Source organism: Ahaetulla prasina, chromosome 16, assembly GCF_028640845.1.
Source record: "Ahaetulla prasina isolate Xishuangbanna chromosome 16, ASM2864084v1, whole genome shotgun sequence".
Classification (NCBI taxonomy): Eukaryota; Metazoa; Chordata; class Lepidosauria; order Squamata; family Colubridae; genus Ahaetulla; species Ahaetulla prasina.
In genome coordinates, this window is record NC_080554.1 from 4,832,501 (window position 1) to 4,858,525 (window position 26,025).

At 46.4% G+C, this 26,025-nt stretch overlaps 1 protein-coding gene across 1 annotated transcript in view; it reads right to left on the reverse strand.

Annotated features, from left to right (window-relative positions):
- Nucleotides 1-4,355: 4,355 nt before the first annotated feature.
- CFAP77 (cilia and flagella associated protein 77) overlaps nt 4,356-26,025 on the reverse strand; it is a 61,323-nt gene continuing 39,653 nt past the window's right edge. Inside the window, exons 4-6 of the mRNA XM_058159465.1 lie at nt 18,050-18,155; nt 15,486-15,587; nt 4,356-4,620 (exon numbers count right to left, since the gene is read on the reverse strand). Of these exons, the coding sequence (XP_058015448.1) occupies nt 4,495-4,620; nt 15,486-15,587; nt 18,050-18,155 (334 nt within the window). The 3' untranslated portion in view covers nt 4,356-4,494. The remainder of the gene's footprint in view (nt 4,621-15,485; nt 15,588-18,049; nt 18,156-26,025) is intronic.

A 26,025-nucleotide genomic window follows, 5' to 3' on the forward strand; every position in this document is an offset into this window, starting at 1 on the left:
CCTTCCTTCCTTCCTTCCTTCCTTCCTTCCTTCCTTCCTTCCTTCCTCATTTCCTTTCTTCTACCTTTCCTCCAATCCCTTTTTCCTTCCCTTTCATTCTGCCCTTCCTCTTTTCCTCCCTTTTCCTCTTTCCCTTCTCTCCTGCCTTTCCCCCATCTTCGTCTCTTTCCCTTTGCGAACAATCCTTCCCCTTCTTCTCTCTCTTCTCTCCCTCCTCCCCTCTTTCTCTCCCTCACCCCCCACCCCCAATTTCTCTGCCTTCCTCCTGCCAACCCTCCTGCACCTCCTTCTTAAGGTTTCCTTTTCACTCAGCAGCTTGTAAGCGGGGCCTGCTTTCTTTCCTGGTGGGGAGTTTGCACAGCTCCCATCTGAAGTCAAGGCCGGTTGCAAGCTGTCAGAGAACAACTGGGGTGTGGGTGGGGGAGGAGAGTTGTGGCGAGAGGGGAGGGGGAGGAAGAGAGAGGGAGAGGCAGGACCAAAGCCAGACCCCAACTAAAGTTTCTAATCTGACCTGATTCTCCTCTTACACTTTTCGCTCAGCCAAAAAAAAAAATGTGTAAAAAGGAAAGTGTAAACAGAAAAGGAACAGGCGAGGGGCACTCATTTTAATTTAGGGTCCTGTGCCTTATGCAAATGTAGAAAATGGGTACGGTTATCCACCCTATCCCTCTGAGTTGTGCAAATGCCATTTGTGTGACGTTGGAATTGGTGAAGTCTCTTGTGTGTGTGCATGTGTGTGCTTTTTGAGCATAATAATAATAACAACAACAACAACAATAACAACAGAGTTGGAAGGGACCTTGGAGGTCTTCTAGTCCAACCCCCTGCCCAGGCAGGAAATCCTACACCATTTCAGACAAATGGCTATCCAACATTTTCTTAAAAAATTCTGGTGTTGGAGCATTCACAACTTCTGCAGGCAAGTTGTTCCACTTGTTGATTGTTCTCACTGTCAGGAAAATTCTCCTTAGTTCTGAGTTGCTTCTCTCCTTGATGAGTTTCCACCCATTGCTTCTTGTTCTACCCTCAGGTGCTTTGGAGAATAGTTTGACTCCCTCTTCTTTAGGGCAGCCCCTGAGATATTGGAAGACTGCTATCATGTCTCCCCTAGTCCTTTTCATTAAATTAGACATGCCCCAATTCCAGCAACCATTCTTCATATGTTTTAGCCTCCAGTCCCCTCATCATCTTTGTGGCTCTTCTCTGCCCTCTTTCTAGAGTCTCAACATCTTTTTGACATCGTGGCGACCAAAACTGAATGCAATATTCCAAGTGTGGCCTTACCAAAGCCTTACCAATACGTATTATTGCAAACCAGAAGTCAGGGTGCTTTTAAAAGAGTCCACCCTGGACTGCTAGCTGAAGCCCGAGGACCCAGAACGTGGTCTCAAAGAGAAGGATCGGACACTTGGCAAATGAACCCATGAATTAATGAATGGGTGGATGGGTGGGTGTACCACATCTCTTTCGCTCCCATTATGCTTCTCCTGGAGATAAAAAGAATCCAACTTAAAGAGTCTGTTGAGATTCTCAGTCCTCCAGATCACGGTTGTCCCAAAGGTGCTGTTGTGGTCCGCCAGCAGCCTGCGGAGGTGACAACGGAGTCAGACAGCGATGAGGCTGAGGAAGAGCGTGGCCCAGTCCTGGAGGCTGGGGAAGGCCTGGATGGGGCTCTGTGTCGGAGGCAGAAGTGGGGCCAGGGCCATCTGAGAGTGATGTGCAGACTCCAGAGGCTGACAGTAGTGAGGCAAAGGAACAGGAGGAGCGTGTTCCTAATGCATGCATGAGAAGAGCTGCCAGAAGGCAAGAGCAGCTCAAGCAAAGAGGATGACTCGGAAGTAAGGCCAGGAGATGATTGGCCCCTCCTATAAGGCTTAAAAGACCAGCAATGACATTTGGGCTCTTTGCCGGAAAGCAACGTTGATAGCTTTGTCTTGTGGCATTTGTATCGGTGTCTTCTGAACTTTTGCCAAGAAAGGCCTTTGGCAGTTTGCCTAATTGGACCAAGGTTGGCGACAGGACTGAGGAATTTGCGTTGGGAGGAATTTGCTTTAATTTAATTGAACTACGCTGAGAACGAAGTAATTCTCAGCTGTTCGAATAAAGTTAGTTTGTTTTTACACTGACTGAGTTTCCTACTACCTACCTGGGCCTGGGTCACAACAGGTGCTTTTTTCAGGAGGCAACTGGACTTCCTTGTGTGTTTTTTTTTCTTTTGAAGACATTTCACTTCTCATCCAAGAAGCTTCTTCAGCTCTGACAGGATAGTAGGGAATGGAAGGATTTATATTCCTTGCAGACAGCTGGTCATTTGCATTCTTTCCAAGCAGGGGTTCCGAACCTTTTCTATACCCCGAACCAGTGGTTGGTTTCAATTTTTTTTACTACCGGTTCTGTGGGTTTGGCTTGGTGGGCGTGGCATGGCTTGGTGGGCGTGGCTTGGTGTGCATGGCAGGGGAAGGATACTGTAAAATCTCCATTCCCTCCCCAATCCAGGGGAAGGATACTGCAAAATCCCCATTTCCTCCTGATCAGCTGGGACTCGGGAGGCAGAGAATAGATGGGTGTCGGGGGCCAGTCAGAATTTTTACTATCGGTTCTCCGAACTACTCAATATTTCCGCTACCGGTTCTCCAGAACTGGTCAGAACCTGCTGAAACCCACCTCTGCCCCACACCCCTTGAACGCTTCTGAGATACTCTCATACCCCTTAATTTGTTTTGATACGTTCAACTGTTGGAGATTTTTACAGGGGGAAGAGAAGTCAAAAAGCCATCAGCGTGCAGGAAGGAACCAAAGAGAGAAAAAGAGGAAGGCCAAGAGGAAGTTTTGGTTCAGCTAGATTGCTTCTTCTCACTTCCCAAGAAGACCCGGGGATGGGAAGGAATCGGTCCGCCGAGTCTTTCACGAGGACTCTCAGAATTGCCAGTGGGTGTCACTCTAAGATAAGAAGCATCCATGCCAAAAGGAGAAGGGAGCGAAAAACACATTTGGAAAAAAAAAAAAGAAGATAAGAATTACAGGATGAGATTTCAAAAAAAAAAAAAGTCTCTTTTACAAAGCATGGAAGAATCCAACCTTGAAAGTCATCTGACCTTGATTTCCTGCATTCATCCAAACGTTCAAGCTGCGTTGGTGTATTGCTGACAAGTTTGGCAAGTAGTGGTTTGGTGTCTGAGTCAAAAAGAGGGCTGTGAAAATATCTACAGACCCCTCGCATCCTGGACATAAACTGTTTCAACTCCTACCCTCAAAACGACGCTACAGAACACTCCACACCAGAACAACTAGACACAAGGACAGTTTTTTCCCGAAGGCCATCACTCTGCTAAACAAATAATTCCCTCAATATTGTCAAATCATTTACTAAGATTGTATTACTATTCTTCTTCCCTTCCTTACTAGCATCCATCTCTTCCCACTTAATACTATAACCATGTTGCTTGTATCATTTATACTGTTTTTATTTGTTTCCTAGTACGATTTGATAGCTTATTAGTAACCCTGACTATCACTAAGTGTTGTATCTTTTTATTCTTGATGAATGCATTTTATTCTCCTTATGTACACTGAGAGCATAGACACTTAAGATCAATTTCTTGTGTGTCCAATCACACTTGGCCAATAAAGAATTCTATTCTATTCTGTTCTGTTCTGTTCTGTTCTATTCTAAATATACATGTATTGTGTTATGCCTTATAGATTCTATTCTACTCTACTGTACTCTATTGCTATTCTATTCTACTCTACTCTACTCTACTCTACTCTACTCTACTCTACTCTACTCTACTCTACTCTACTCTACTCTACTCTACCTCTATTCTGTTCTGTTCTGTTCTGTTCTGTTCTATTCTACTCTACTCTACTTCTGTTCTGTTCTGTTCTATTCTGTTCTTTTCTATTCTATTCTACTCTACTCTACTCTACTCTACTCTACTCTACTCTACTCTACTCTACTCTACTCTACTTCTGTTCTGTTCTGTTCTATTCTGTTCTGTTCTGTTCTGTTCTATTCTACTCTATTCTATTCTACTCTACTCTACTCTACTCTACTCTACTCTACCTCTGTTCTGTTCTGTTCTGTTCTGTTCTACTCTACTTTACTTCTGTTCTGTTCTGTTCTGTTCTGTTCTATTCTATTCTATTCTACTCTATTCTACTCTATTCTATTCTACTCTACTCTACTTCTGTTCTGTTCTGTTCTATTCTATTTTATGCATGCGTGAGGCAAACTCGAGTTTATAGTTCAGGGCATTTACAATAGTCACACTGTGCGCACTCTGAGCCTTCCGAGAAAGAATTCAGATTAACTCCTTGCAGAAACATTAAAGTCCAAATAAACACATCGGGTTAAAGATAAGTTTAATCATCAGGCGAACAAACCAATCCCCAGTCCTAAAATAGAAATCTGCAATTAAGTCTTCTGGATTTATTTTGTTTCTTTTCCTTGTTCAGCCTGCTCCTTCTCTTGTCTTTCTTTCCTCTAGATATGTCTTAACAGGCTGTGGTATAAAGGCCTTGGGCCAGGGGCCCGATCCTCACAGGAACTTCTGAACGGAAGACCTCAAGCGCCTTCTTGTACGAAGCATGATCTGGGAAGGTTGAGAGGTGTGGGTCAACCTAGAGAAGATGAAAGAATGGGGTGGGGGAGAGAGATATATATATATATATCAAATGACTTCTTGGATCCAGAAAGATGAGAGTTGTTACCTTCACTAGAGACATGAGTAATGACCAATAGATTTAGAGGTGTTTTGTGTTCATGTAACATGCCACTGATCTTATATAAACAACTCAAGGTGGCAAATATATTTAATACTCCTTCTTCCTCCTATTTTCCCCACAACAACAACTCTGTGAGGTGGGCTGGGCTGAGAGGGAGGGACTGTCCCCAAAATCACCTAGCTGGCATTCATGCCTGAGATGGGACCTAGAACTCACCATTTCCTGGTGATCGACCCAAAGTCACCCAACTGATTTTTCGTGCCTGAGATGGGACTAGAACTCACCAGACTCCTGAGCCTCCAGAGGCTGACAGTAGTGAGGCAGAGAAACAGGAGGAGCCTGTTCCTAATGCACGCATGAGAAGAGCTGCCAGAAGGCAAGAGCAGCTCAAGCAAAGAGGACAATTCGGGAGTAGGGCCGAGAGATGATTGGGCCCTCCCATAAAGCTTAAAAGACCAGCAACGGCATTTGGGCTCTTTGCCGGAAAACAACATTGATAGCTTCGTCTTCTTGCATTTATTTTGTATCGTCATTTTTTGAACTGTTGCCAAGAAAGGCCTTTGGCAGTTTGTCTAATTGGACCAAGGTTGGCGATAGGATGAGGAGTTTTTGTTGGGAGGAATTTGCTTTAATTTAGTTGGACCACTACGCTGAGAATGAAGTAATTCTCAGCTGTTCTAGTAAAGTTTGTTTGTTTAAATAAAATAAATAAATAAAAAGGATGAGTTTGTGTTGGGAGGAATTTGCTTTAATTTAATTGAACTACGCTGAGAATGAAGTAATTCTCAGCTGTTCTAGTAAAGTTTGTTTGTTTTTACACTGACGGAGTTTACCTAACTACCTACTTGGGCCTGGGTCACAACAGAACTGAAGAAGCTTCTTGGATGAGGAGAGAAACGTCTTCGAGGAAAAACCAAGTCCAGCTGCCTTTTGAAAAAACACCTTGAGCGTAATCTCCACAGACATCTTCCGTGCTTCATGGAGGATAAAGAACATGGATTCCGCCTTCAACCCTTGACCAGTCTGGTCTTCAAAGTGCTATGAAGGATCAGAACGAATGTAGAAGGCATCTGTCCGTCTCTTTCTCTTTCCATCCTGCTTTCTGCTCTTCAGATGCGACATCTCCGAGGACTTCCACCCTTTGGGAATGGTTGATTAAGTCTTCTCCGCCCGGTCCTCCACCTCAAACTCCTCATCCTGCTCTTCCCAAGGAGGCTTAATGAACCATTCAGACACCGAAAGGTAATTTCTTGATTGGCAGACCAAATCTCCAGCCGCAGAGATAATTGCGGACACGCAGGTATTAAGTCCTCAGATCTCATTAACGCAGATCAGTTGGCGTTTTCTGAATTGGACATCTAAATCCATAATTAGGCTCCTGTTTAAGTAGGCTTGTTTTATTTGGGGAGGGGGGGGGCGGAGGAGGAGAAGGAGGAGGACAAAGTGGGGGCAGGATCTCCCCTGACTCCAGCTGAACCAAGCAGCCACAGTGTTGTTATACATGAGCGCTGTTGGCCGAGTTGGGGTGTGCTCGAGAGCACGGCCTCGCCTGCTCCCCTCCTTTCTTTGACTCCTTTATCGCAAGGGTCCTCGGTACTCTCTGAGCTTGGGTGTTTTCTTGTGGACATTTCATTGCCCAACTAAGTAACATCATCAGTGCCAGGAGGGTTTAAATAGAAATAGAATAGGATAGAATAGAATTCTTTATTGGCCAAGTGTGATTGGACACACAAGGAATTTGTCTTGGTGCATAAACTCTCAGTGTACATAAAAGAAAAGATACGTTCATCAAGGTACAACACTTACAACACAATTGATGGTCAATATATCAATATAAATCATAAGGATTATCAGCAACAAAGTTACAGTCATACAGTCATAAGTGGAAAGAGATTGGTGATGGGAACAATGAGAAGATCAATAGTAGTGCAGATTTAGTAAATAGTCTGACAGTGTTGAGGGAATTATTTGTTTAGCAGAGTGATGGCCTTCGGGGAAAAAACTGTTCTTGTGTCTAGTTGTTCTGGTGTGCAGTGCTCTGTAGCGTCGTTTTGAGGGTAGGAGTTGAAACAGTTTATGTCCAGGATATGAGGGATCTGTAAATATTTTCACGGCCCTCTTCTTGATTTGTGCAGTATACAGGTCCTCAATGGAAGGCAGGTTGGTAGCAATTATTTTTTGAGGAGGAGAGAGGAGAAGGAGGAGGAGAGAGGAGGAGGAGGAAGAGGGAGAGAGAGGCGGAGGAAGACTGCAAGGTCCTCCGACAGGACCTGTGCTTAACTCATAGAATCATCTATTGCAAAGTCCTTCCTGTTGAAGACTACTTCAGCTTCAATCACAACAATACAAGAGCAGACAATAGATTTAAACTTAATGTGAACCGCTTCAATCTTGATTGCAGAAAATATGACTTCAGTAACAGAGTTGTTGATGCTTGGAATACACTACCAGACTCTGTGGTATCTACTCAAAATCCCCAAAGTTTTAACCAAAAACTGTCTACTATTGACCTCACCCCATTCCTAAGAGGTCTGTAAGGGGCGTGTATAAGAGCACAAGCGTGCCTACCGTTCCTGTCCTGATATTCCCTTTGATTGTATACAATTTCATATAGTTATTACATACTTATGGTTATATATATGCTTATATATCATATAGTTATTTCATGCTTATGCTTATGCATGCTGTTATGACAAATAAAATAAATAAATAAATAAAATAAAATAAAATAAAATAAAATAAAAAGGTCATCGGTACTCTCCGAGCTTGGGTGTTTTCTTGCCCAACTAGGTAACACCATCAGTGCCAGGAGGGAGGGGGGGTTTCTGAGAGGAGGAGGGAAGGAGGACTGTGGGATCGTTGGTACTCTCTGAGTTTCCTTGTTTTTTTGTTTTTTTTAATTTATTTATTTATTTACTTATTTTATTTATTTATTTATTTTTCATATTTTTATACCACCCTATCTCCCTAGGGACTCACAACCAGATAAAAACATACATATAAATACAAATAAAACATCCGTTAAAAAAACTTATTATAATTGGTCGAATAATTAAAATAAGTAAAATAACAATAATAATAAAAATAATAAAATCCCCATTAAAACCAATTTGAATTTAAAATTCTAGTCCAGTCCTGCGCAAATAAATAGATGTGTCTTAAACTCGCGGCGAAAGCTTCGGAGGTCGGGAAGTTGGCGAAGTCCTGGGGGAAGCTCGTTCCAGAGGGTGGGAGCCCCCACAGAGAAGGCCCTTCCCCTGGGTGTCGCCAGCCGGCACTGCCTGGCCGACGGCACCCTGAGGAGTCCCTCCCTGTGAGAGCGCACGGGTCGGTGAGAGGTATTCGGTAGCAGCAGACGGTCCCGTAAGTATCCCGGCCCTATGCCATGGAGCGCTTTGAAGATAGTCACCAAAACCTTGAAGCGCACCCGGAAGGCCACAGGTAGCCAGTGCAGTCTGCGCAGGAGAGGTGTCACATGGGAGCCACGAGGGGCTCCCTCTATCACCCGCGCAGCCGCATTCTGAACTAACTGGAGCCTCCGGGTGCACCTCAAGGGGAGCCCCATGTAGAGAGCATTGCAGTAATCCAGACGAGACGTCACGAGGGCGTGAGTGACCGTGCACAGGGCATCCCGGTCTAGAAAGGGGCGCAACTGGTGAACCAGGCGAACCTGGTAAAAAGCTCTCCTGGAGACGGCCGTCAAGTGATCTTCCAAAGACAGCCGTCCATCCAGGAGGACGCCCAAGTTGCACACCCTCTCCATCGGGGCCAATGACTCGCCCCCAACAGTCAGCCGCGGCTGCAGCTGACTGTACCGGGATGCCGGCATCCACAGCCACTCCGTCTTGGAGGGATTGAGCTTGAGCCTGTTTCTCCCCATCCAGACCCGTACGGCTTCCAGACACCGGGACAGCACTTCAACAACTTCATTGGGGTGGCCCGGGGTGGAAAAGTACAGCTGAGTGTCATCAGCGTACAGTTTTCTCTTGAGTTTTCTTGTTTTCTTGCAGATATTTCATTACCCAACTAGGTAACATCATCAGTGCCAGCGCTTGCCCTGTTAGTGTTACTTGGTCTTAGAGATTCTACTGCCTTAATGGTTGGACTACATATCGTTTTCTTGCTTGTCTTGACTTGCTTGGGGTATTGTGTTTGCTTCTTGACTGATGGTCAGATCTTGATCTTATGCTCATTTGGGCGTTGACGGTACACTGGTATAGGTATTTATTTTGCTATGTTTTAATTTGTTTTAATTGTACATATTTTGTATTTTATCTCCGGCTGTGCACCGCCCTGAGTCCTTCGGGAGAAGGGCGGTATAAAAATTTAATAAATAATAATAATAATAATAATAATAATAATAATTTAGATTCTACTGACAATCCTATCCCATCAAACTTTCACCCCTCATTAAAAACCTCTAGATCTAGAAAGAAGAATTACCTACAATCGAAGAATGGACACTCAAAGTATCAAATCTGGCAGAAATGGCAAAAATTTCTGCTTACTTGAAAGACTATACACAAGAAAAATACATTTTAGAATGGAAAATGTGGATTGATTATATTCAAAATAAGTATCAGATAAAAAAACATCGAATAGCATATGAGTAAATTTAGGAAATATTTTGTATTAGATATATTTCTGAAGGAGAGGGGAATTGAGAGTGTGATTATGTGTGGGGTGACTAGAGATTATAATTTAGGAATTATTTTGGATTATGATTGTTAGTTTTGATACCCTGCATTTTGTTCTGGGAAGTCGGGGTAAGGTGTGGGGGGTAAGGGGGAGGGGAATTGGGGGGTTGAGGGTAAAGGATGGTTAATGTACAGGGATTATTGAAGATGTATAAATATAATTAATGTAGGGTCGGGTCTGCCCAGTTACCATTTTAGAACGATGGGGAGGGAGAAAAGAGGAGAGAGTAGGAGGTAGGAAAGAGGAGAAGAGGAAGGAAGAGGGGTAGAAGAGGGAGAAGGAAGGTGTAGGGTGGAGGGAGGAGAGGATGTAGATAAGAGAAGGAGAGGAAGGTCTGGAAAGTAGAAGAAGGTAGAAGAGGGAAGAGTGTTAAAAAGGGGGGTGGTGACTGGGCAAGCCCGACTAATTGTATATGACTGTACATTGGATGAGCTGTTTGATATGATTGCAAAAATAAAACTTTTTTATGAAAAAAAAAGAACCTCTAGATCTATCGTTGTTTGTTTATATCTGGACACGTTGCATTCCATCCGAATAAAAGCTGTCCCGTTCATAATAAATAAATGAAGGTAATTCAGTAAGCCCAACCCAAGCTGACCTGCCTGGTTTTATGGGTTGGGTTTTGTCAGCTTTGGCAAATTCACTGGTCCTGAAGTCCCCTTGCTACCTGGGAGCAGAGGACTCTAAATACCAGCTGCAGAGGAACAACAGTAGATCAGTAGAAGTTAATTTTCTTTTCCATAAAGGTGCTTTTTTTCAAGAGGCAACTGGGTTTTCCGAGTTTTCTCTGAAGGCGTTTCGCTTCTCATCCGAGAAGCTTCTTCAGCTCTTGGGCGAGAAGCTTCTTGGATGAGAAGTGAAACGTCTTCCAAGAAAAACAAAAAAAAAAAGTCCAGTTGCCTCTTGGAAAAAAAGCACCTTTGGGACAACCAGGACCAGATGGATGACTGAGAATCTTCATAGATGTCTCTGTTGTGACCCAGGCCCAAGTATGTAGTAGGAAACTCCGTCAGTGTAAAAACAAACGAACTTTATAAGACCAGCTGAGAATTAATTCATTCTCAGCGTACTTCAACTAAATTAAAGCAAATTCCTCCCAACACAAATTCCTCAGTCCTATCGCCAACCTTGGTCCAATTAGGCAAACTGCCAAAGGCCTTTCTTGGCAAAAGTTCAGAAGACACCGATACGAAACAAATGCCACAAGACAAAGCTATCAACGTTGTTTTCCGGCAAAGAGCCCAAGCACATTGCTGGTCTTTTAAGCTTTATGGGAGGGGCCAATCATCTCTTGGCCCTACTCCTGAGTCGTCCTCTTTGCTTGAGCTGCTCTTGCCTTCTGGCAGCTCTTCTCATGCGTGCATTAGGAACAGGCTCCTCCTGTTCTTCTGCCTCACTACTGTCAGCCTCTGGGGTCTGCACCTCACTCCCTGATGGCCCTGGCCCCACCTCTGCCTCCAACGCAGAGCTCTCATCCGGGCCTTCCTCAGCCTCCAGGACTGGCTCATGCTCTTCCTCAGCCTCATCGCTGTCCGACTCCGTTGCCAGCTCCGCAGGCTGCTGGCGGACCACAACAGTCTCCTGCTTGTGAACTTCAAGAAGCATGTGGTTGATCACAGGGAGAAAGCAAAAATCTGGAGCCAAGATGGGCCTTCTTTTCGTTGGATCATGAATTTCGAGAACTCCTTGGTGGCTACGAATTCTGGGAACACCCCTCGGAAGGCTGGGAAGACTCTTAGGTTCCACCAAACGTGTCAAGGGTGTGATGTCACCAGCTTGGGCCTCCCACCCAATGAGTCTTTTCTAACTGCTGTCCCTTGTCCAGTGTCTCCATTCAGCATTTTTGCACAGCCTGGAGGGACATTTAAACGCAGCTAAGCTAAGATTTCAAGGCTGAGACGGCAACTCCTTTCTTGCAACTTCTCCCGCGCGGTGCACACCGCCGGGCGTACACGTTTCCAGCTTTTCCCCACCGATTCACCCATCTTTACAGACCGACCGTTTCTCTCCCCCTACCCCTTTCCTCACCCCACCCCCCCGCCGCTCTGTCTTCGCAACCCATCACCCGTCTTCGGTCGTCAACGCTTGGCAGGGAAATAACGAGAGATGCTAAATCTTTTATAAGGTCAACACCGCAAGCAGCTGTCAAACAAGAAAAGAACTTAGCGGAGAAGACAACCCTCCTCATGAAGGGGGTAAAAATACGGAAGAGGGGGGGGGGAAAGGAAAGAAAAGAAAGGAAGGAAAGAAGAAAAAGGAGAGAGAAAAAAAACACACAAAACCACCAGCCACCGCAACTTCTCTTGCTCATTAAGCCCACAGGCCTGGGCCTGGCCTGGCTAGGAGACGCCAAGGTGTCTCCGTTTTGTGTCAGTAATTTGTGGTGTCAGAGGAAGCGGGGAGGAAGAGGTATCAGGCAGTGCCGAAGGGGGCAAGGCGGCATCGGGGGAGTCATTAACGCACCAGGAACGGCCTCGGTGCCTAATTGGAACCGCTGGGCATTATCAGCGGAGGATTCGCCTTCCGCTCCCTGACAGCTTTCAGGCCCTAAAAATGATAGTCCACTTGTCAATGTAAAAGACCATTAAAAACAAACCGTTTTTGATTTAATTGGCGGGAGGGAGGGAGGGAAGGAGGGGGGTACCCAGGTGAGATACCTCATCAGCTTGTGGGTTCCCCTCTTTAATTTTCCACTTTTTTCCCAGATGATGGTTTCCTTTTGCATCCTCCCCTTCTCTTTATTTGCATTCTCTTCTCTCCGCCACCCCTCCTCGCCATGGCTTCTCTTCCTTTTCATAAACTGCTTGTGAGATCCGTGTCTGTCTTGGGCTGCTTTTGATAGGACCGTCAACCGAGAAGGGGGATAGATGAGCAAGGCACTTGGAGAGCAGGCTAAAAAAATCCCCAGATTAAAATGGGGGGGGGTCTTGTGCCAGGAAAGAAAAAAAACAAGCGAGCAAGGAAGCTTGGGTCATCCTGGTTGGTCTCCCCTCAACCCGGAAGCCCAGGAGTCAGGGATGAAATCCAGCAGGTTCTGACAGGTTCTGGTGAACCGGCAGTGGAAATTTTGAGCAGTTCGGAGGAACTGGCAAATACCGCCTCTGGCTGGCCCCAGAGTGGGGGTGGGAATGGGGATTTTGCAATATCCTTCCCCCAGGAGTGGGGAGGGAATGGGGAATTTGCAGTATCCTTCCCCCAGGAGTGGGGAGGGAATGGGGAATTTGCAGTATCCTTCCCCCAGGAGTGGGGAGGGAATGGGGAATTTGCAGTATCCTTCCCCCAGGAGTGGGGGTGAGAATGGGGATTTTGCAGTATCCTTCCCCCAGGAGTGGGGAGGGAATGGGGATTTTGCAGTATCCTTCCCCCAGGAGTGGGGAGGGAATGGGGATTTTGCAGTATCCTTCCCCTGCCACGCCCACCAAGTAGTTACAGTGGGCTTTGGCACTTAGATCATTTGATATGAAAACTCAATATGTGCCAGAGGTGGCATGTGAGCAGTTGCCCAGCTCAGCATGTGTGTGCACCTCCCACTAGCCAGCTGATTTTCAGGTCTCTGGTATGGGGTCGCATGTGGGAGGCACACATGCATGGACAGGGCGGGGTGGGGAGCATGGGAGGTTGTGCGTGCATGTGCAGGGAAGCATGGGGTGGGGTGGTTGCGCACTCATGTGCGGTGGGTTGGACACACGAGGGCACTGCATTATGGGTGTGGGCGCACACATGCGCGACAGTCCACGCTCCCCCGGCTTTTGGCACACGACAGCAAAAAGGTTAGCTATCACTGGGTCTCTGGTGGCTCAGAGTGCTAAGACAGTCTGTTATTAACAGCAGCTGCTTGCAATTACTGCAGGTTCAAGTCCCACCAGGCCCAAGGTTGACTCAGCCTTCCATCCTTTATAAGGTAGGTAAAATGAGGACCCAGATTGTTGGGGGGGGGCAATACAAGTTGACTTTGTATATAATATACAAATGGATGAAGACTATTGCTTGACATAGTGTAAACCGCCCTGAGTCTTTGGAGAAGGGCGGGATATAAATGCAAATTAAAAAAAAACACTACATAGTACAGGGTCTCCTGCTTGAGGAAGGGGTTGGACTAGAAGACCTCCAGGGGTCCCTTCCAACTCTGTTATTCTGTTAAAGATTCCGTTGTTTTTTTTAAAAAAAACAGGAATCCAGAGGGAGCCATTCAGGAGTAATCTACTATATCAAATTTTGAAAGATAGTTCTGGGCCTGGCAATTTGATCCTCCCACGGGGAGAGTCGACAAAGATGAGCTCACCGCCTGACTTTTTTTCGTTAAAGGAAAAAAAAAACACAGAATAACAGAAGGGTTAGAACAGAAGGGTTGTGGGTCATCTATGTGGAACCTGCCTTCCATTGAGGACCTGTATACTGCACGAATCAAGAAGAGGGCCGTGAAAATATTTGCAGATCCCTCGCATCCTGGACATAAACTGTTTTAACCCCTACCCTCAAAACGACGCTATAGAGCACTGCACACCAGAACAACTAGACACAAGAACAGTTTTTTCCCGAAGGCCATCACTCTGCTAAACAAATAATTCCCTCAACACTGTCAAACTATTTACTGAATCTGCACTACTATTAATCTTCTCATAGTTCCCATCACCCATCTCTTTCCACTTATGACTGTATGACTATAACTTGTTGCTGGCAATCCTTATGATTTATATTGATATATTGATCATCAATTGTGTTGTAAATGTTGTACCTTGATGAACGTATCTTTTCTTTTATGTACACTGAGAGCATATGCACCAAGACAAATTCCTTGTGTGTCCAATCACACTTGGCCAATAAAATTCTATTCTAGTCCATACAGAAGACAGACCCCTCCAAACAAACCCGAACCAAAGACTTCTGAATGTAACATTCGAGAGAATATTTTGCACTTCCCTCTAGTTTTCTTTCAATACCTTTTGAATGCAACCTCCGGGGAAAAATTCTAGGTGATTTTAGACCTGGTTGCTAGTGCGACATTCAAACAGGGGACATTTTTACTGAAATGCTCCAGCATCCGCATTCCTCTTAGACGAGCAGCTGTCACAAGTTTCCTTGCTTCTTTTTAAATAATAATAACAACGATTCATTAAGCCGAATTACCACTGACGTCCCACCAGCAAAATCAACGGGAGAACCCAGATTTGCTTAAGGACCTCACGATTTGCTTAACAACCGCTGCGTTTTGCCACAAGAACAGTGGCAACGAAGGTCATAAAAGCCAGGCGTGGCTCGCTGAACAGCTGCCTCGCTTAGCGATGGGATTTCTGTTCTGAGTTGTGGCCGTTAAGTCAAAGAGCGCCTGTATTGGCAAGATCCGGGGTGTGTTTCGGCCATTTAAATCTGAATTGACTTAGGGAAGATGGGATGGCCACGGGGTGGAATTCAGACGGTTCAGACCGGTTTGGGCAAACCGGATGTTAATTTTAATCTGCTTTGCCAAACCGGTAGTTACAAGGACTGGCTGATACCACCCACTCCGCCCCACACCACCATTTAAACCTGAATTGACTTAGGGAAGATGGGATGGCCACAGGGGTGGGATTCAGCCGGTTCGGACCGGTTTGTGAGAACCGGATGTTAATTTTAATCTGCTTCGCCAAACCGGTAGTTACGAGGACTGGCTGATACCGCCCACCCCGCCCCACACTTCCCAGGAGTTCTCCATGTGGTCTGCTTTGGATGCGAGGTAAGGGCAGGGACTGCGCGGAGGCTCTGGGAGGGTGAAAAACGGGCCTACCGAACGTCCAGAAACAGGTTCGTTTCCGGCCTCCTCCGATGCCCGGGGGAGGTTGTTTTCACCCTCCTGGAGGTCCGAGAAAAACCTCCAAAGCCTCTGGAGGATGAAAACACGCCCCCCCCCACCCCCAGTGGTGCAGGAGGCTGAGTAGGCCACGCCCCCATGGCCACGCCCACCCAGCAACCGGGTAGGGAACCGGTTGTTTAAATTTCTCAATCCCACCCCCCCAGATGGCTGCTGCGGAGCCGGGCCTCCGCCTTGCCGTTCAGAATAAGGCCCTTTCCACCTTCAGACCCACCTTTTGGAAATGGGGGATACGCCAAAGCTCCTCCTTTTTCGTCGGCGGCTGGAACTTCCTCAGCAAACACGTCCGAGTCTCGTACGATTTCCCCCGACGTTTCTGAAGCACATCAGATGAGCGTCAGCATTCTCTAAGGCAGTGGTTCTCAACCTTTATAGTGCTGCGACCCCTTTAATACAATTCCCCACGATGTGGCGACCCCCAACCGTAAAATTATTTTCGTTTTGAATTTATCGCGCCTGAAGCCGTATTGGCTAGCGATCTGAACTGCTTGTGATTGCCTTGAGGACGGAGGCATTAAAGCGGAGACTCCTCCCCTATTAAGTTTATGGCGCCTGAAGCCAGATTAGGCTAGCGATTGGGAGTGATTGCAGCTGGCTTGAGAGGGAGATATCAGAGCGAAGATTTCTCTCTTTTTTAATTCATCGCGCCTGAAGCCGAATTCGGCTAGCGATTTGAAGAGCCTGCAGCTGGCTTGTGGAGTCAACCATTGGAGTGCGATTCTTCGACTCGCAAGTATACTTCCCATATTTCCAATGGTCTTAGGCGACCCCTGGCAAATCGTCATTTGACCCCCAATGGGGTCGCGACCCACAGGTTGAGAACCGCTGCTCTAAGGCATGCCAGCCTTAGAAAGTCACCAAGAAGAATGTATCACACATATACTCACACTGGTGTGGTGTTTGGTGTGGGGTGGGGACACCAACCTCAACTTGGAAAAAAATCAAGGGTGCTGCTTGCTAATGGGCTGTGGGGCTATCAGCCTTGCAAGGTAGGACGGGCAGGAAACACATATGCAGAGCGGTCCTTGGTGCTCTCTGAGCTTGGTGACTTTCTGGCAGACGTCTCATGACCCAACTAGGTAACATCATCAGCGATAGAATGGATCTGATTGAGAAGGAGGCTCAGCAGAAGCACCTCACTGAGGACTAGGAGCATAGGCTTTCCAAGCAGAGGGAAGACCTGCAGGAGTGCAAGGCCAGGTACCAGTGCCTGGAGGCTCAGCGGGCTGAGATGGTCAACCAGTTCCAGGCCATGATGCAGTCCCACCGGAACGAGGCCCTCCGGCTCTTTGCCACCAGCAGCGCTTCCCTCCAGCCTTCGCCCAAAGCCCCCCACCAGGAGGCCGAAGCAGACCCCAAGTCGGAATTTCTTGTCCCCCACCAACCCACACAAAAAGACCCCGAAGGGGGAGACTCTCTGCAGCAACACAAACGTTCATTGCACATATCCATTCCAAGGGCCGTAGTTTGAGGACCCCTGATTTAGTGCAATATAAAAAATGCAAATAATTTTTCTGCAGACCACCATAATTTTCTCACGGACCACCAGTGGGTCCGCGGACCACCGGTTGGTGACCGCTGCTCTACGGACATGGTTGTGAAGAATATGGGAAAAAATCTGCTTTTCAAAGCTGGAAAGCAGCAGCTTTTGAAAAATTTAATCGGGGACACAGAAGTTTGCTTCCCATGCTGGATATTTGGAAACTAGGAAACTAATCTTATCTCCAAATCGTGGCAGGGGCCTCACAGTATCCTTGCTTGAAGGTCTCTCACGAAAGATGAGATACTCCTTGAAGAAGATATCTGATTATTTCTATTTACGCTACATAATTAGCCTGCCACACATGCTGGGATCATCTAACACATTTGATAACCGGGTCATCTGAAGACCTAACTTTTCCTTTCAAAGGACATCAAACAAGATGTAAGTAATAAATGAACAAGAATAAAGAAAATCCACACCATTAACTCTAAAGGACGAACGACAAACAAACAAACAAACAAACAAACCCCAAGAGATGTTTGCTGATCTTCTTCGGAAAGCAGTCACAGTAACAGAGCTGGAAGGGACCTTGGAAGTCATCTAGTCCCACTCCCTGCTCACGCAGGAGCTCTGCGCTAGGGATTCGAACTGCCGAACTGCCAACCTTTCTGTTCGACAAGCTCAGTGTCTTAGCCTAGGACTATCATTAAGTGTTGTATCATTAAGTGTTAAATTTGTACCCTATGACTATCATTAAGTGTTGTACCTTGATGAAGGTATCTTTTCTTTTATGTACACTGAGAGCATCTGCATCAAGGCAAATTCCTTGTGCGTCCAATCACACTTGGCCAATAAAAAATTCTATTCTATTCTATTCTATTCTATTCTATTCTATTCTATTCTATTCTATTCTATTCTATTCTACTCTACTCTACTCTACTCTACTCTACCCTACCCTACCCTACCCTACCCTACCCTACCCTACTCTATTCTATTCTATTCTATTCTATTCTATTCTATTCTATTCTATTCTATTCTATTCTATTCTATTCTATTCTATTCTATTCTATTCTATTCTATTTTGATGCCACACGCATACATGCGCTCACATTTCCGGGGGCTGGGCATTTCCGGTTGTTACAGTATGTGATGGCCACCTCTGGTTGTCTTGCCTACATCAAGATGAACCAGCTTCCGGGTTCTAAGTCCAAGAACCTGGGCCAATCTGTGTCTACAAGGGAACGGTCTTGAGAAGAGGGTCAGCGAACGGAAAGGCCTTCTAAAAGTCATCTGACCTTTTGCTTCTTCTCAGCTTTTTCGGCTTTGATGACCGCCCTCTGCTCGTCCATCCATATCTCTCTGTATTTGTGCTGCAGCAGGTCAAAGAAAGGCGTTGAGGGCCTGAAAAAGATTTTAGAAGGAAAGCGAGGACGTTTAAGAGTGTTGCAGCAATCCAACCAGCACACGAGTAAATAATTCGGCAGGATTCACGTATGAAGCAAACTTCTTTACATACAGTAATATAAAGCATGATGCACGTATACGATACCCATAAAGCCAAAGCCAGAATTAGAACTCAGAACCCAGGAGCAGAGAATCTATATAATCACAGGAGCAATAACGCAAGGACAAACCAACTCTTTTATACATAACCGTCGAGCTAAGCCACGCCCAGTCACCATACAGTCCCCATTGGCTGACCTGTTACCATGTCTATTCCAATTCATGGACTCTGACAGATAAAAAGCTATGGGGGGGGGCAATCACCTCCAAAGTGTGGCTTTACTCCTGAGTCGACCCTGCTTTCTGAGTTGTTCTTGTCTTCTGGCAGCTATGCGTACGCTGGGAACAGGCTCCAGCTGTTCCTGAGTCTCACTGCTGTTTAGCTCCCTCTCTGCCTCTGACACAGAGCCCTCGTCCAAACTTTCTCCAGCCCACAGAACTGGCCCAAGTTCCTTCCCAACCTCCTCACTGTCCGACTCTACTGCCAGCTCCACTAGCCACCGGCGGGCCACAACAGTTTTCCTCTAAAAGACGCCAACCACTGTCCCTTGCTTCTTGGAGAAGACTCCAAGCTTCATCTCGCAGCAGAATCTCTTGGTCTATAAGACTGCTGTTGTGCCTCATCCTCCCTCCTCTCCTCAGTCGGGCCCCTCCTGTCTCGTCCCGGGTCTGCTATCAGACTCTGAGTCTGATAATGAAGATGAACGGCCTGTCATGCCTCAGCCCCCGGCCCTGGCCCCATGCCCAGACAGGATGTCAAGAATGAACAAACAAACCTCACTCCTACAGCGTGTGAGCAGGGAGCCAGCCACATGCTGGAATTACCAACAGCAAATCCAGCTGAAGAGAATTCACAGTGGGAGGATCCCCGCTTCCGGAGATCTGAGAGGCGATGTCAGCAGAAGGAAGGGAGGGGCAGGCCTGGATAAGTGCTGAGTCATGGAGCCACACCCCACAGCCTATATAAAGGACCTGCTTTTGGCATTCCAACTTTGAGTCAAGCAAAATCTCATCTGGTTTGCTGAAGTCACACCTTGGATTCCTGCCTGCCCTGAGAAATCTGAAAGGAATTTGGCAAAGCTGCAGAAGCTTCGTGGCCATGTTTGATACGGACTTCCTAGACCCGGTCGTCGGAGGGGGGAGTGGGACACGACAACTGCCACGAAAAACACATCAGAAACAACCATCCCTTCCCTGTTGTCCCAATTCTCCATTGTTGCTCAGTTTATCCCTGGGCCTGATGAAGTCTTCTGATGACCTCAAAAAGCTTGCCTGCTCTTTGGTAGAACTCATGCCTGGCCTCACAAAGAAAGCCCTCGAACACAAACTCTAGCACTCTTCCGCCTTGTTGGCCTCAACAACGCAAAGACGTCAGGGGCGCTAACCGCGATTTCACATTGGGTCTTTCCGCATGCATGTAAATAGCTGCCCTTCTTCTCTTTCACCCACAGCTTATTTTGCTCCTGGCGTGACTTTTATTGCTAATTATGTCTCGCCACATGCTTCGGAGAGGCTTAATCTCCGTTCATGTTGGCTAATGATGTTACGAGCTTGATCAAGTGCCTCTCCATCCCAGGAGGCTGCTCTTAGAGAGAGCTTCTTCACGAGCTGGAAGGTTGGTAGTGCAGAAGGGGCGGTGTGAGGTGGGGGGTGCCACACGGATCACACCCAGGCTGAGGCGCGCAGAATATTTTCGGAGCCTGTCCACAATTCTGGTCTGCACACACACACACACACACACACACCTATCGCCAAATTCTGCAAAAAGAATGGAGGGGCTGCCAGAAAGAAGAGGGGTGTGTATATGTGTGTGTATGTGTGTGTGTGTGTGTGTGTGTGTGTGTGAACTTATTTTCCAAATCACCAGATGGCATGGCAAGGAAAGCCAAGTCAAGTCAAGTCAAGTCAAGTCAAGTCAAGTCAAGTCAAGGCATGGCAAGTCAAGTCAAGTCAAGTCAAGTCAAGTCAAGTCAAGGCAAGGCAAGGCATGGCAAGGCAAGGCAAGGCATGGCAAGGCAAGGCAAGGCAAGGCAAGGCAAGGCAAGGCAAGGGAAGGCAGGCAAGTCAAGTCAAGTCAAGTCAAGTCAAGTCAAGTCAAGTCAAGGCAAGGCATGGCAAGGCAAGGCAAGGCAAGGCAAGGCAAGGCAAGGCAAGGCAAGGCAAGGCAAGGCAAGGCAAGGCAAGGCAAGGCAAGGCAAGGCAAGGCAAGGCAGGCAAGGCAAGGCAAGGCAAGGCAAGGCAAAGGGCAAAAGGGCAAAAGGGCAAAGGGCAAGGCAAGAAGCAAAGGATGGAAACTAACTAAGGAGAGAAGCAGGTAAGGAAGAATTTCTTGACAGTGAGAGCAATCTTGGTGACTTCTCTGTATTGGTCTCACACCCCAATCTGACTTCTCTGAATGTCTACTGGTCTCGGGACTGTGACAAAGAGCCAACGATTTAGATTCTTCTTCTGGATTGTATTCCAGATCCTAGCCAAATCTCCTCTATTTATAGATTCCAACCTTGGACTATATCTTGGGGATATAGTTCAGGCCTTCTGTCTATCTCCCACCCTCCCATCTATCCATTCATCTATCTATCTATCCATTCATTCATCCATCCATCCATCTATTATCTATCTATCTATCTATCTATCTATCTATCTATCTATCTATCTATCTATCTATCTATCTATCTATCTATCTATTGATTCTTTCCTCCATCCATCCATCCATCCATCCTAGTTATTTTTCATTTAGCTGTCTGTATCTATCCATCATCCATCCATCATCCATTATCCACCCATCATCTATCTATCTATCTATCTATCTATCTATCTATCTATCTATCTATCTATCTATCTATCTATCTATCTATCTATTGATTCTTTCTTCTCTCCATCCATCCATCTATTCATCCTAGTTATTTATCATTTAGCTGTCTGTATCTATCCATCTCCATCCAACATCCATCCATCATCCATCCTGCCCGCCCGCCCACCTTCCATCCAATCCATCCATCCATCTCTCTCTCTCTCTCTCTCTCTCTCTCTCCATCCATCCATCCATCCATCCATCCATCCATCCATCCCTGGACCCACCGATCTTGTTTGGAAGACACTTGGAAGAGAAGAAATGCCCACAGAATCCCTTCTCATTAGACCCTCTAAAATGTATTTATGCATGCTTTCAAAACTGTTCCCTTTCACCAGGCACCTCTTCCTCCCTCCTTTTTTGTATTTTTAATAAATTCCTCTGCTAAATAATTTTCAAGCGGCAGGAAATCTTTAGCTGAGGAACTTAAAAACCTTCTTCCCCCCCTGGTTATAGCAGCAAAGAAGTTAAGCTGAGCTTTCTGGAAACCTACCTGCTTTCTCTCTCTCTCCCTCTCTCTCTTTTTTTAATGAGCTCCCTTTCGCTGCCAAATAAGTTGTGTTTTTTTTAAAAAAAAAAACCGTAATGAACTATTAACAGTATTTTAAAATCAAAATTGCAGGAGTTCGAAATGAATGACAAAGTCTCCCATATTTTTTTTTTTAATAGATAGGACGAAGCTAGCTCTTCTCTCTCTTCCTCTCTCTCTCTCTCTCTCTCCTCCCCCTCCCCTTCTCTCTCTAAAAATGGAATCCGAGATGAAAAGAAACAATCGTTATAATTTGCAAAATAGAAGGCTGACACTTTTTGGGGGTGTACACGTGTTCCTTCCTGACAGGTGTGATTCTCTTTTTTGGGTAAAACAGATCTCTATTGGGATTAGAACAGAACTTCCCGCTGACGTGTCCATCACAGCCTCGCAGCCTCATTAAAACTTTTTTCCCCTCCCCTCTCCTCTCCTCTCCTCCCCACCCCAATTTTAATTTTATTTTCTCAAACCGGGGTGGGGTGGGTGGGTATGAAATTTCCCAAGGAACATCGGAGTCTTCTAAGGGGGTCTCAGAACACAGGGGGTTGAAAGGGGTTTCAAGGGAAAAGCCTTGGTTGTGACAAACCATATTTTAGTTACACCTCCCTGTGCGCAGGCGGGCAAAATAATTGGTCATCAGTGGGTATTAATTTGAAAGAATAGCCAGAGGCTGTTATTTCTTCTTCTTCTTCTTCTTTTTCTTAAAATTCCTGGGAAATCGGTGACAGCGGAGAAAAGTACTCGGTTGCCGAGAGGATGGATGTTGATCCCGCCTTCACAAAGAGACAGCGGTTTTGTTAAAATTAAAACCTCCGCAGGAGAGGAGAAACGGCGGAGGAGCAAAGTGGGAAGGGAAACAAACGCGGCATCACAGCGCTCGGGAGCAAGTTATGGTGTCAGCTGCCTCTGAAAAACTTCCCACGGTGGCAAAAACTTACAAAACGCATCTTTCTCAGACCAGACAGTTCAGGCCCAAGTTGACGGCACAGGCTGGGTGTTCCTGGCCCGGCCGTAGAGATAAGCAAGAGCAAATGAATCCCCTCGAAGAGGAATTAAGAGGTGGCAGAGATGGGAAACGACGCGTGGCCAGAATCAACTTTATTTACGTTGGGAAGTTGCTACTCAAGGTGTTGTGGTCCGCCAGCAGCCTATGGAGCTGGCAACAGAGTTGGACAGCAATGAGGCTGAGGAAGAGCATGGGCCAGTCCTGGAGGCTGGGGAAGGTCCGGATGAGGGCTCTGCGTCGGAGGCAGAGGTGGGGCCAGGGCCATTGGGGAGTGATGTACGGACTCCAGAGCCTCCAGAGGCTGACAGTAGTGAGGCAGAGAAACAGGAGGACCCTGTTCCTAATGCACACATGAGAAGAGCTGCCAGAAGGCAAGAGCAGCTCAAGCAGAGAGAACAACTTGGGAGTAAGGCCAAGAGATGATTGGCCCCTCCCATAAGGCTTAAAGGACCAGCAACGGCATTTGGGCTTTGCCGGAAAACAATGTTGATAGCTTTGTCTTGTTGCATTTGTATCGGTGTCTTCTGAACTTTTGCCAAGAAAGGCCTTTGGCAGTTTGCCTAATTGGACCAAGGTTTGTGATAGGACTGAGGAATTGTGTTGGGAGGAATTTGCTTTAATTTAGTTGGACTACTACTCTACTTCTATTCTATTCTATTCTATTCTATTCTATTCTATTCTATTCTATTCTATTCTATTCTATTCTACTCTACTCTACTCTACTCTACTCTATTCTATTCTATTCTATTCTATTCTATTCTATTCTATTCTATTCTATTCTATTCTATTCTATTCTAAGGTCCCCTCCAGCTCTATGATTCTATGTCCCTCCTCTTCTTGTTCTTCTTCACTTTTCTTCTCCTCTTACGTCTCTTCCTGCAAATTATTTCACTAGCAATATAAAACAACCCCACAACAGCCCCGGAACCATTTTGTGTGTGTCTGTGTGTAGCTCGTCAAATTCCCAAGATCACACTCCGATCTTTAACAGCAAATAATAATAATAATAATAAAAATAAAAAAAATAAGCAGCTTTGCTGACTTCTGGAAAAAGCAATTTGTCACTTCTTAACAAGAAGAGAAAATTGGCATCTCCCACCGGGGCAGCTGTGTCTGTAACAAACCAGGAATGTTGTGAATGCTCTAACACTGGAAATTTTTAAGAAAATGTTGGATAGCCATTTGTCTGAAATGGTGTAGGGTTTCCTGCCTGGGCAGGGGGTTGGACTAGAAGACCTCCAAGGTCCCTTCCAACTCTGTTATTATGTTATGTTATGATCTTCTCTGTGGCATCCCCTCAAATATTGGAAGACTGCTATCTTGTCACCTCCTAGTCCTTCTCTTCACTATATTAGACCTACCCAATTCCTGCAACCGTTCTTCATACGTTTTAGCCTCCAGCTCCCTAAATCATCTTGGTTGCTCTTCTCTGCACTCATTCCAGAGTCTCTATTATGGTGACCAGAACTGGACACAGTATTCCAAGTGTGGTCTCACACTTCTCCAAAAGGAAAGGAAAGCAGGTGTGTTTAAGTGTGTGTGTGTGTGAGAGAGAGAGAGAGAGACAGATACAGAGACAGAGAGAGCGAGTGATGGCGTTTGCAGGCCACTTCAATCATCTCAAAAGCCAATCAATTGAAGCCATGTGCTAAACATGGACGTCGTCTTTCGCACAGAGGCCTGTTGGGTGTGTGTGTGTGTGTGTGTGTGTCCCCACCCCCGTCTCTTTAGGAACACAGGGTAGCCTGTTTGCAAACAGGGCCAGCCGGGAGAAAGGAGCTTGCGTTGCAAAAACTGGGTTTTGCGCTGCGCGAGGCAACCCTTGCCAAGATCAGAAACCGGTGCTCAGCGCTGCGCCACCTGATTGGAGGGAGCCCCTTGGGGGTCCCAGGGTGTGTGTGTGTGTGGGGGGGGGGAAACTTACCTCTTCCTTGTTAGTGCTGACCTTGGTGGGAGCCATCGGTGTCTGATGAATAGGCTACAACCCCCCCCAATCAGACACTGGGGAACAGCCATATTATCTGCTATCTGTCCCATCTGTGCCTCCTTCGCCCCCACCCCGCTTTCATCTCTGACCATCAATCTCTGTCCAAAACTTAAGGGAAAAAAAAAAAAGGAAGGCGGGGTGGGGGGCGGTGGGGGGAGAGAGAGGATGTGAAAAATGTCCTTTTTATGAGACCTCAGGACAAAAGCCAGCCGGGAAGGAAATCAGAAGGAAAGCAAAAGGAGATTGCAGGCTGGGATGAGAGGGAAAACGACAGAGGGAGGATGCGACCCATCGGATGCTGGCCAGGAATGCTCCATCTTCGAAAAAACCTGGTTATTTCCACGTCAATAACAGCGAAAAGGAAGATAACTTGGTAAAAAGCGATGGAGAGCGATAGAAAAACCGAATAGCAGAGTTGGAAGGGACCACGAAGCAGGAGACCCTATATACCAGCGGTTCTCAACCTGTGGGTCGGGACCCCGTTGGGGGTCGAATGACGATTTCCCAGGGGTCGCCTAAGACCATCGGAAATATGGGAAGTATACTTTGCGAGTCGAAGAATCGCGCTCCAATGGTTGACTCCACAAGCCAGCTGCAGGCTCTTCAAATCGCTAGCCGAATTCGGCTTCAGGTGCGATGATGAATTAAAAAAGAGAGAAATCTTTGCTCTGATGTCTCCCTCTCAAGCCAGCTGCAATCACTCCCCATCGCTAGCCTAATCTGGCTTCAGGCGCCATAAACTTAATAGGGGAGGAGTCTCCGCTTTAATGCCTCCGTCCTCAAGGCAATCGCAAGCAGTTCAGATCGCTAGCCAATACGGCTTCAGGCGCGATAAATTCAAAACGAAAATAATTTTACGGTTGGGGGGTCGCCACATCGTGGGGAATTGTATTAAAGGGGTCGCAGCACTATAAAGGTTGAGAACCACTGCTATATACCATTCCAGACAAATGGCTGTCCAATCTCTTCTTCACAACCTCCAGTGATGGACTGGTTAATTGTCCTCACTGTTAGGAAGTTCCTCCTTAGTTCTTGGTTGCTTCTCTCCTTGATTAGTTTCCACCCATTGCTTCTTGTCCTGCCCTCAGGTGCTTTGGAGCAGGGGTCTCCAACCTTGGTCCCTTTAAGACTTGTGGACTTCAACTCCCAGAGTTCCTCAGCCAGCTTTGCTGGCTGAGGGACTCTGGGAGTTGAAGTCCACAAGTCTTAAAGGGATCAAGGTTGGAGACCCCTGCTCTGGAGAACAGCCCGACTCCCTCTTCTTTGTGGCAGCCCCTCAAATATTGGAACACGGCTATCCTGTCTCCCCTAGTCCTTCTTTTCATTAAACTAGACATGCCCAGTTCCTGCAACCTGTTCTTCAATCAATCGATCAATCAGTCCATCAGAATAAAA